The sequence below is a fragment of the Ipomoea nil genome, unplaced genomic scaffold, assembly GCF_001879475.1.
Source record: "Ipomoea nil cultivar Tokyo-kokei standard unplaced genomic scaffold, Asagao_1.1 scaffold1509, whole genome shotgun sequence".
In the NCBI taxonomy this organism is placed as follows: Eukaryota; Viridiplantae; Streptophyta; class Magnoliopsida; order Solanales; family Convolvulaceae; genus Ipomoea; species Ipomoea nil.
In genome coordinates this window covers 2,430,687-2,442,217 of record NW_017617937.1, presented here as the reverse complement: position 1 = coordinate 2,442,217, position 11,531 = coordinate 2,430,687, and the positions used below count along the sequence as shown (strand labels likewise).

The window sequence follows — 11,531 nt, the reverse complement described above, 5'->3', positions numbered from 1 at the left end:
CACCGTCTGATTGCAACTGCTATTATTATTATTATCTTTATGTCGGCACACACCCTCAACGAATATCTAAAATACACTTTTAAGTAACGATTGTGAGGTTTCCTGAAAATCAAAGCAACCATCAACAGAGCAATAATCAAGGATTTTAAAACTACAAGAGAACTCAATAATTCAATATTAAGTATATTGTAACACCGTCAGATTGCGACTGCTAACGTTGTTGTTATGTCAGCAGCACACTCTAAAGTCTAAACGGAGCAATAATTGAAGGATTTAAAAACTGCAAGCGAAAGCTCAATAATGTTTCAAGAACACACGCAACGTGGTTTGGTCCATTTGGGTACTTCCGAGGATGTGTTGTCTGCCGCCACAAATATTTATTTAATTGCTAAAAGATAATCTTTTTAAGATATTGTGGCAAAAGGACAAAGGCAACCACCGTTCAACATGTGACTTTAACTAAGTAAATCAAATCAAGTTGTAATTTTCTCTTTTACATATTTTTACGTGTATATGTATATATATATACAATTATTTGTGCCAAATACTGAAGACAAGCTACGCAAATGAACAAACAGTAAAGGCCACATGCAAAAAGATTCAACACTGTTTGTTGAATCTGCAACTTTTTTGGTGAGTTTCAAATGCAAAAAAAGTAGCTTCTTCTATGGACCAGGTGGGTTTATATTGCTTGTTCCTTTACCCCACTTTTTTGGTTTCTTTTTCATTTTTTAAGAAAAATTTTGTGAGAATAAATGGAAGAACTGTTTAGATACTGTATTTTTTAAAGTTCAAAACATGAACTGAAGAAACATCTCTTGAAGTCTTTAAGATTACAGTTGTTGAAATTGTATGTCTTTAATATTATAGTGGGTTTAACAGGCATTGGACAATGAAAAAGACTGCATTTAATTTTAGGCTGTGAAGAAGTACATAATCATTTATTTTTCAGGATTGAACTTTTATAGGCATTGAGGTGTCTGGATCCATTTATTCTTTGGAAAGAGTTTGGGTTGTGCTGTCATGTGTTAGATGAGGCCGTGGCATCATCTTCAGCCATTAAAATTATGTGTGTGAGAGAGAGAGGACACGAGATTCAAATGGTCAAATGTTGTGTTCTTCACATGATAAAGCCAACCCTAGTTTAGGAGTTGTTGATTATAGTTCTAATAACAAGTAAAGATTCAATCTTTTTGCAGTTTCAGAGGTGTAAACAGTGATTTTCTTGATGGAGTGAGAAATATTAGTGTTGTAGAGGAAAAGAGTTGGGAGAAAAATGGCAATGGGCGCACCTGTGAAAGTGGTTCTTGGGTCAATTGCCTTTGCAATCTTTTGGGTGTTGGCTGTTTTTCCTGCTGTTCCGTTTATGCCGGTTGGAAGGACTGCAGGGTCTCTTCTTGGGGCTATGCTTATGGTTCTTTTTCGGGTTTTGACGCCCGAACAAGCCTATGCTGCAATTGATCTTCATATTCTGGGGCTTCTGTTTGGGACAATGGTTGTGAGTGTGTATCTTGAAAGAGCAGACATGTTTAAGTATCTGGGGAAATTGCTGGCCTGGAAGAGCAAGGGAGCCAAGGATTTGCTGTTCAGAATCTGCTTGATTTCTGCCATTTCCAGTGCGCTATTCACCAACGACACGTCTTGTGTGGTGCTGACAGAGTTTGTGCTGAAAATCGCGAGGCAACAGAATCTGCCGCCTCACCCATTCCTGCTAGCTCTTGCCTCGAGTGCAAACATCGGGTCGTCTGCAACTCCAATTGGGAATCCCCAGAATCTGGTGATAGCGATGCAGAGCAAGATATCTTTTGGACGGTTTCTGCTTGGGATTTTTCCTGCAATGATTGTGGGGGTTCTGATCAATGCTCTCCTCCTGCTGTGTATGTACTGGAAGCTGCTGTCAGCTCAGAAAGACGAAGAAGATGCAGCTGCAGAAGTGGTGACAGAAGAAGATGTAACCTCACATAATTTCTCGCCTGCAACAATGTCACATCTCAATTCCATGAACTCCCAGGAACTGACCTCTGCATTGGAACCAGCCTCTCCAAATGCCAATGGCCACGCGAACTATTCTGAGACTCTCAGGAACCGTGGCAGTCTCAGTGAAAGCGAGATTGAGAAGGTTAATTCTTCCAGGGTCTCAAATGTATCAAGCGACAGATCAGAACACAGACCGGTGGAGCATGTTTCCTGGAAAAAAGGCTCACTTGTTAATGGAACTGAAACCGAACACTCCACTTTAGAAGAGGAGAAAGGAAACATAACAAAAACCTGGAAAAGGACAACATGGAAGCTCTGCATTTATCTTGTTACTATTGGAATGCTGATTTCTCTGCTAATGGGTTTGAACATGTCATGGACTGCAATCACAGCAGCACTTGTTCTTGTGGTTCTTGATTTCAAGGATGCAAGGCCATGTTTGGAGAAGGTAAACTATAAACCCAACCCTTATGGTTTTGAGTGACGAGTGAAACCCGCAGCCATTCCCCGATGGTGTATCCTGCCTTGTGACCCTAGTCGGCAAAGGACAACAAGGAGATAAACCAGCCTAGTTTGTCCATAGCTCAAACAGCCAACAGGCTGCTCACGCTAGGAGATGAACTTATAACATTGTGGTTACCAAGCCAACTAACCTATGTTTTTATCAATCTTTTGTTTTTGTAATCATGTTAGCCCTGCAGAATGCCATAAATCTGACATTCTCTTCTCATTGTTTTTTGTTGAATTCCACAGATATCATACTCCCTGCTGATATTCTTTTGTGGCATGTTTATCACAATTGATGGGTTTAACAAAACAGGAATTCCAAGTGCTGTGTGGGAAATGATGGAGCCATATGCTAAAATAGATCACCTTAGTGGAGTAGCAGTTCTTGCTGCTGTCATACTGTTCCTCTCAAATTTGGCTTCAAATGTACCTACAGGTGTGTGTGAGACTATGCACTTTCATAACATCTCTATTTATCCTTGCCTCTTTTCTTAGCCTGTCATGTAATCTCCGACCACGAGTGTAATCCAGTCAAGTCGAACCCGATAATCAAATCAATAAAAAAAATTTTTTAACTCAAACTAGATCAAACTCTAATTTTTTAGGTTATTTAAACTCAACTCAAATTATTCAAACTCCACTCAAATAGACATAATAAAATAAATATTTTTTTTTTTACACAAAATTGTAATTGTAATAATAAGTACTCCGTATATTATAACTAAATATATAACAAAAATGAATATTACTACTCGATTATATAAACAGTAAAACTCAATTAGGCTCCAAAATTGTTTGTTGAATATTAAAATTGGCTAGATTCAGTACTCGAATCACTCGAGCTAAACTCTACTGTAAGTGAATCGAATTCAAATATTCATCAAATTAAGTCCAAATAGTTTGCAACAATTAACAATTTACCATTGATCCAATACAGTGCTGCTGTTAGGAGGAAGGGTGGCGGCGTCGGCGGCTGCAATATCCCCGGAAAGTGAGAAGAAGGCGTGGCTGATATTGGCGTGGGTGAGCACGGTGGCCGGAAATCTGTCACTCTTAGGATCGGCTGCAAACTTGATAGTATGCGAGCAGGCTCGTAGAGCTCAACACTTGGGCTACAATTTATCCTTCTGGAGCCATCTCAAATTTGGAGTTCCCTCCACTATTATAGTAACGGCTATTGGCTTGTTTCTCATACGAGGGTGACCAATAATGATATGATTTTTTATTTTTTTTAATGTTCATTTTTAGATACTATTTAAAAACAAATCCATAAGAAATATTTATCAGTGATCCATACTATTTAAAAATAAATCCATAATAAATATTTATCAGTGATCCACAATATAAGTGCATTCAAAATTTTTGATAAAATTTTTTCCATCATTTCATTAGTTCCTTCATTCGTGGACGGTGATACATAGACCTGACTGAACATTTTTCAAAAATTCACTTTTAGTTCATCGACTATAATACTAGCAAATTATATCGTGCACCGCGGTGCATAAAGGATTATGCACCGAACTTCTAAACGACGTCATTTTGTTTAATGAAAAGAAACGATACCCATCTTGTGCTGTTCCGCAAAAAATAACTCTGTTATTCAGTTTCAATTTGTATATACTGCAGTTTCATTTCAACACAACTACAATTTTATTTGAAATTTATACACTCAAATATGTGAAAATGTTATTTAATTTTATTTTATATACACTATAGTTTCATTAAAACACAATTACATTATCATTTCGATATAACTATATTTTCATTGTACAATATACACTCAAATATGTGAAATACTATTCCGTTTTTTATATACACTGCAGTTTCATTTCAACACAACTACAATTTCATTTCAATTCAATTGCAATTTCATTTGATAATATAGAAATAATACGTGAGACAGTGTCAGTTTAGATACAATGTAGTTTCAGTTGGTAATTAATACACCAAACATGCGCATAAAGAAACGGCATCATTTTTGGACCGCGGTCCACAGTATAATTGCTGCTATAATACTCCTTCCAAATTAAGTCTCTGTTATTAAAAATTTTAATTTTAGTGCATGATTATTCAATTATTTCCATATTTAATATCTCGTTCAATTTATTGACCAACCTAAGTAAAAAATAAGTACCAAAAAGTAAAAAATAAGGCTAGTTAAGCTGAAACGTAAAAAACAAGGTACCAAAAAATCAATTAGTGCTTTTTTCTTGACTCAGTTGGTCAGAAAATTGAACTGAGGGACGAAATGTAAAAGCAATTGAATAATCATGCACTAAAATTAATAATCTTGATAGTCATAGACCTAATTTGGGAAGGGTATCATAGTCGAGAGACCAAAAGTGAAAGAAAAAAAAAAAAACTCAAATTTGGACAATACAGTGAAGAGTGGGATATGATTCATCCTGTGTTCACAAATTTAGCTGGCAACATGAGGCATCACAAAGGAAGTATGAAACCAAAAGAAAAAGAACAAAAAAACCATTTATTACAGGAATATTTGATGTGAAAAAGACCTAATCACCTAGACAAGATGAGGTTGTAAACTCACAGAGAAAAAGGAAGCTAAAAGGAGCTGAACTATATATAACTATATAAGCTATTCTTCTTCAAAATAAGCGATTTCCTACAAAAAACCTTTAAAATTTTCAAGTTCTGTCAGAAGATCAATAAAATGGAAGAAAGTTGTGTGTTGAATGAACTTTAAAGCATGCAGCTAGCTAACAAAATGCTTCTCTGTTGCATGAATATCAGTTTTTTTGTTTGGGAATGTACTTCTTTTTAATACTCTTTTCAGGTTTTGTTGTAGATTTCCCTTTAGGATTTCCAGCGTAAAATGAACTTATGGCTCCGCTACCAGTGGTGTGTGCTTGAAAATTTGAAGTTGGAGGAGTTGCCTCTGGAGTGTCACTTTGGGCATTGAGGCATCCTGGAGGTTCAGGATCAGGGGAAAGGACTAATGTCACGTGATCTGCTGCAATGGCCTCCTTCCATCCTACATTGGTTTTAAAGTAATAAGCAATGGAAACTCAAAACAAGAGTGTCATCAAAATGGCATTTAGCGTAGGTGATGGGGTGAATTGGGGATAACAGATGAGGAACTTAATATTCAGGAGAAAATGACACGTACTCTGTGAGAGAAATGCTTTGACGGCATTACTGGAGATCAGTAGGCCTTCTGCATGTGCGTTACCATCTGAAAGCTGACAGGAGTGGTTGTTCTCAGCGTTGTCTACACCACATGATTGCAGACCATTTTCACTGGGTACAGTACAATCATCAACTTTAGCAGAAAGTCCCTCTTCTTTATCTAATCTGCCGATTTCATGCCTGCTCACAGGTCTCCAATGCTTGTTTGTGGCTCTGAGGGTGCTACACTGAGTGATATCATTTCTAATTCGTGTTTCTGCAACATCATGCTTCTTAGACAACGTATAGTGTCTGTTGCCACAATGATCTTGTGCTTCAGCTAAGTTATTCTCCAGTTGACGTGCAATGCTGTTTTTAACTGGAACGGAAATAGACCCAATTATCACTTCAGAGTCGCACTGGGTTTGGTTTATTGCCTCCTTCTGTAACAAGGGTCTCAATCCCTCAACATTTTCCACTCTGACTTTCCTTGTCCATACCTTACCATTATTAACTACAGGCCCCCGATCTTTGGGAGTAGCATATTTATGTACAGGTTCAGGTTTCAAAGCTTGATGATCCCGACTACTAAAAAAGCCATTTCGTCCAACCCTCTGTGATTTCTGTACCTGCCACCAGTGGCCGTTGGAAATTTGTCGTTGATTATTTGCAGACACATGCAGGGGTTCAACACTCTGAACTGTACCTGGACCAAAATGTTCATTGGAGATTTCTTGTGCTTCAATTTCTATATCTATATTTGAGAAGCAAATCATTTCAACACTGGAGGATATGTCATCAAGAGTACTTGAATTGGAATCAGATGGTGCTGGAGGACTTGATATTTCTACCACTACTGGATCATCTAAAGAATCAGCAGTTATGCTGACATCCACTTTTCCCTCATCAGTCTGATCCCTTGCTTTCTGTTCCTTCTGCCGCAGTTTTTTCTGTCTTTTCTTCTCCAATAACTCAGCTTGCCTGAGATTGTTTAGCAGGTATTTATTAACAAAAAAATAAAATAAAAATGCTCACAAGATCTCAAAATGCCCAAGTACAGAAAAATCTCAAGTGAGCCAGAGAAGTCCTCTTGGCACTAAGAGAAGCATTCCTGAAAGAGATTTATAAAATTGCAAAACAATATGCACCATACCTTCTCTGAGCAGCTTCCTCCTCCTCCACAAGCAACTTTTGGCATCTCAATGCCTCAGCGTCTTTGTCAGCAAGCCATGATTTCACCTAATAATGAAAGAAAGCAGTCAGCCTAAGTGCTGGTAAGAGGACAGAATCAGTTTTGCAAGAGAGTTAAGTGAAGTGTGTAGGCTTGTCCATATAAAAGTAGCTAGAGAAAGTGAGCAAAAATTATTTTAAAGTATAAAACATGAATGATGCACCGCCCTTCCATTTGGATCAATGCCCATACCCTCATGCAAAGAAGCATAGAAAGCATAAGAGTGGGCAAATAAAAGATAACATACAAGAAGCAAAAAATGGTGTGTAAGGGAGAAGGAAGTACCAGTTTCTGCTCGAAGAGGAAACAGGTGCATGCAATTAAATTCTTCAAGTCAAGGCCAACTTTTGCAACTTCTCCATCAAATATATATTTTTGCACTGATTCTGCTGTGCCAGCACATAAAAATGTTCTCTCACTAGCTTCATCAAGGATGCTAAATAATTCCTTAGATGAGATAGGAAGCCTGGAAGGTTTAGCTTGGATGATTTCCTGCAAATAATCCTCAGAATAAAAATAAGGAAAAAACAGGAATAGATAGAAAGCAGGAAACTAGAAAAAAATCTCACAGAGCAGTCATACCGACAATGTAGAACCAGCTTTCACATAAACTGATGGAAGGGCCCAAACCCCTGGTTTGTGGAGAAAAGAAGTCAGTGACATGACAAGTGAAGCCCCAGGAATTTCCTGAAAATAATCCATGTTTTCATGTCAATTTTCTCTACATACATGCGTACAAGTATGCATGAGAAAGGGGTTGTAGTATCTGGTTCAAAAGCATTCTTTTACCTTTAGTGAGACATCATCCAGTGATGCAACTTCCTTAACCTCTTCCAACAAAAGCTGGATGCAGAAGACATGAATAAACATTTTGCAACTAAAAGATAACCATGCACAAGGAAATATTAGAAGAATAGTATCAATTACCTTGTCCCAAAATGCTCCCAGTAAATCCCTATACTTACGAGATTCCTGGACAATTTGAATATATTGTAAGATAGATAATTAGATATTTAAAAATATACATGTATGTTTCAGCAAGTATAACATCAGATTTGCAAGGACATTCAAGTAGAAAGGATCTGTCACGTTACTAGTTTCCCACTAAGATGTAGGGTGAGGTATATTGTGTCTGGTAATACAGAATGAATACCCTAACTATAGAGAGGTTATTTATAACTGAAGAGTATAAGTGAAAGTGAATGATATCATAGAGAGGTTATAAATAATTGAAAGGGTATAAGCAATAATATTACAAGGAGGATGTTAATAATTGAAGCAAGCAAAAACTTGATTATTTATTATTATTTTAAAGGAAAACTTCCTGAATCCAAAAAGGCAGTTACCAACATTATCAGAGTAAGATGGCCAAGGAAAACAATTAAGACCTTATCAAAATTTAAGGCTCGGCGGTGCAAGCGTGTATGTCTACGATAGTTAACAGGTGAACAAAATTCCAGAGAACATTTCTCACACTTGTGCATTTGAACCTTTAAAGGCGTCAGCAAAGGCCAACCTGGGAGATCTGCAAAAAGGTAAGAAACCCCCATCAGCACCTAGGCTTCAGCTTGTACATTGTCAAGTATACCTAAACGAGATGGTTCGGTCAAATATACTGCTTCCCAATTTCCCTGGCTTATTAATTATTCTTGCCCATACCAGAGCACAGGCAAGGATTTTGCATAGTTGCAACAGTTGGCAACAGGGTATAGACATGGTGCTTTTTCAATGTAAAGAAGTTCCCAAGGCATTTACCATGGTCCAATGTAAAGAAGTCACTAGTCTACTAATTGAATAAGCATGGGAATCAAGATAATAGAATATTACAATTTGTGGTCCTTAGCTACTAGGAGTTTATTGATGTTTGGACCATATGAAAATTTTTGCAGTACCTGGCTGATCTAAGGCATGAAGTAACTGGATCCACTGTACAGGGCTGTCCCCTGTTCTTGAGAAAGAAAGAAGAGGCTCTTTCCCTATAGCTTGCCTAATGAATGTATCAAGTGAATCATTGCCCTCATCTGATTTCATTGCACCTGGAGCACCGAAAGTGCTGAGTTTTGCAACTGGCATCTATCCTCAACAGCCAATAGCTCATAAAATGCAACTACCCAAAAAAAAAAAAAAAAAAAAAAAAAAGTGAAACTTTATTCATATACAGATATACTATATTACTAGGAATACTAGCACAATATTTGAGGGAAAACCATTACAAAACTTTCAATCATTTAATCAGGCTGAAAGACATTGCACATTAAAGTAAACAAGAGCTAGAATAGTGCACATATGTACTCTCAACTTTGAGCCAAAAATACTTATATCTAAAATTGAATGAAGATATGTCCAGATCAATCTAGATCAAAAGAACATTTATGCACTAAAAATCCTAACTGGTCCAAAGTTAATCCTAAATTTAAATTAATGAATTTGCAAAGCACAAATTGTACATTTTTTCACTTCCCAAGATTTTCTCCTTCTAACACTATCTATTTCAATTTGCTGGGCTTATGTAAGATAGCAACCTGAACAAGGGTGTAATGTTGATTTTTTTTTTTTGAGGAATCAAAGGGATCTTAGATCATGAAGTCATATCCTATGAATAGATAGTTGCTCCAAAACCAATATCTGCCTAATAAGTTTAGGGTGCAGTCTTCCCTAATCAACATCTGTCTCAGAAGTTTATGTAAAAAGATGAGCATTCCATTAATTATGTGAAAAAATGGACTTCAACTAGAAAAAAGAAAATAAAAATGAAAGTGAAAATGTAGAGCTTCCCTTGCTGGGAAATAAATTACAAATTATACCAATAGAATTACAAAATCACTTTAACATTTCAACACAAAAATTAACAAATGCATTCCACAACTCACTGCCAATTGACTGTATTCAATAACATTCACAAAGCAATAGAACCATCAAGCCCAAAAAGCAGGGAACATTACTCCAATGCGCATGCATTTATAAAAAAAAAAAAATTAAAAAAACAAAAACAAAAAAAACAGACAAGCAAATCTTTTAAAGGAAAATGCAGCACACATTAACAGGCAGAGAACTACATCAAATATTAAAGAGAAAGAGCGCATTCAAATTGAAATTCAATCAATTAAAACGAAACAAGGATAATCTCCTAGGGTTTGACATCACATGATCCATGATCAGCAAGAACCGCGCGATAAAACAGAAGAAAAAGAGAGACAGTTCGCGTACCAGTGATTGACAGAGATCACCGAAGGTCGAACGAATTCAAACACGCCGAGAAAAAAAAAATCTGTATCTGCTTATATATATAAATATATATATATATATATATAGAGAGAGAGAGGGAGACAACGAGCTGGTTGTATGTATAGACGGATGCTGGTCGGCGAAATCTGTAGGGAAGAATGAGAGTTGGGAGAGTGAGAAACAGTGAGAAAATTAAGGGAAAAAAAAAAAAAAACATATAAAGGCATGAATGGAGCCCTTTGGTGGAACTTTGCAAGAAAATAAAATAAAACTTGTATATATAAAATATTTAGTACTCCCAAGAATAATAATATAATGATATTTTACCTTGGAGTAGGATTTACTAAATAACAGTGGATTTTTATTTTCACTCAAAAATATGTACTTTTTATAATCTTATTTTACATGTGATCCGGATTTACTAATATAATTTATAACGGAGTTTACTTAGTACGCATTATTAGATAGTGATTACAGATTTTTATCGCCACTCAAAACAAAATATGCTTTGTAATACAATTTTATTTTTATTGCGTCTACATAAACGCCACAACTTATGTGACAATTAAAAAGGCGCGTTTGGTTGTAGTGAATTTAAATTTCATTACCATTTAATTCTCACATAATTCCAAATGTCATTGAATTCTTTAGTTTGATTGGAAGGAATTACAATTCCACGGAATTGCAATTCCCTCATTTTCATGAAATTAAAAATATCATGCCCCCTTGATATTTTAATTCCATGAATTTTATGAAGAAAAAAAAAAAGATAATGATGAGACAAAATTACGCCTCTCCTTTTTTAACTTAAAATTGATGTCTGACAACAACAATGGGCATTTTGGACGTTATACTATTTATTTCCTTACAATTTCCGGTAATTTTATTCATGTAAACCAAACACTGTAATTTAAATTTCCACTTTATTCACATAATTCATCTTCCATGGAATTGTAATTCTTTTCCCACGTAATTCTCTCCCTCAATCCAAACGGCCCATGATAGGCTTATTATAAACTAATTAGATGATATTATGACAAATACTAATTAAGTTGGTCGGATAATTGATTTCACCCAAAAATATAACTGCTGACTTTTTCGTAAATCAGAGATGAAGCTGACAAATAATATTATCATTTAATTATGCCCAATTATTTCTTAATAGTGATTCTTGAATTTGAACTCACATAGAATTTCAATTAGATTATTATTATTTTTCGAATAAGATTTTGAACATGTTCAAACAGTACAATTAAATACTCTAATTAAAAACAAAAATCTAAATACATCGAAACTCAAAATTCAAAGGCAGCCTTAATAACCCAAAAATTTGTGAGAATAATATTATTTGAGAAATGATTAAATAAACCCTCAAATTTATACAAAATAAATCCGTATCTTAAGCACAAATCTCACGCACCTTAAATTTGACTTAGTTGTAAAAATTATCAAATTACCACCA

At 35.7% G+C, this 11,531-nt stretch overlaps 2 protein-coding genes across 4 annotated transcripts; one reads left to right on the top strand and one right to left on the bottom strand.

Moving 5' to 3' along the window:
• Positions 1 to 470: 470 nt before the first annotated feature.
• LOC109189181 (putative transporter arsB) lies at positions 471 to 3,770 on the top strand. 3 transcript variants are annotated; one of them, XM_019339962.1, is made up of 4 exons: positions 471 to 633; positions 1,200 to 2,425; positions 2,731 to 2,920; positions 3,422 to 3,770. In XM_019339962.1, exons 2-4 carry the CDS (start codon positions 1,277 to 1,279, stop codon positions 3,685 to 3,687), a joined length of 1,605 nt encoding a protein of 534 aa, XP_019195507.1. In that variant the 5' UTR covers positions 471 to 633; positions 1,200 to 1,276; the 3' UTR covers positions 3,688 to 3,770. The 3 variants fall into 3 exon arrangements, with proteins under 3 accessions (XP_019195507.1, XP_019195505.1, XP_019195506.1); XM_019339960.1 differs by having other exon boundaries at positions 471 to 676; XM_019339961.1 differs by having other exon boundaries at positions 471 to 676; positions 969 to 2,425.
• A 1,180-nt stretch (positions 3,771 to 4,950) lies between these two features.
• Positions 4,951 to 10,271, bottom strand: LOC109189180. Its single transcript, XM_019339959.1, has 10 exons — positions 10,052 to 10,271; positions 8,737 to 8,951; positions 8,233 to 8,369; positions 7,772 to 7,816; positions 7,634 to 7,687; positions 7,427 to 7,531; positions 7,130 to 7,336; positions 6,767 to 6,852; positions 5,615 to 6,594; positions 4,951 to 5,479 (listed from the first exon to the last, which is right to left on the bottom strand). Exons 2-10 carry the CDS (start codon positions 8,915 to 8,917, stop codon positions 5,235 to 5,237), a joined length of 2,040 nt encoding a protein of 679 aa, XP_019195504.1. The 5' UTR covers positions 8,918 to 8,951; positions 10,052 to 10,271; the 3' UTR covers positions 4,951 to 5,234.
• Positions 10,272 to 11,531: the final 1,260 nt, after the last annotated feature.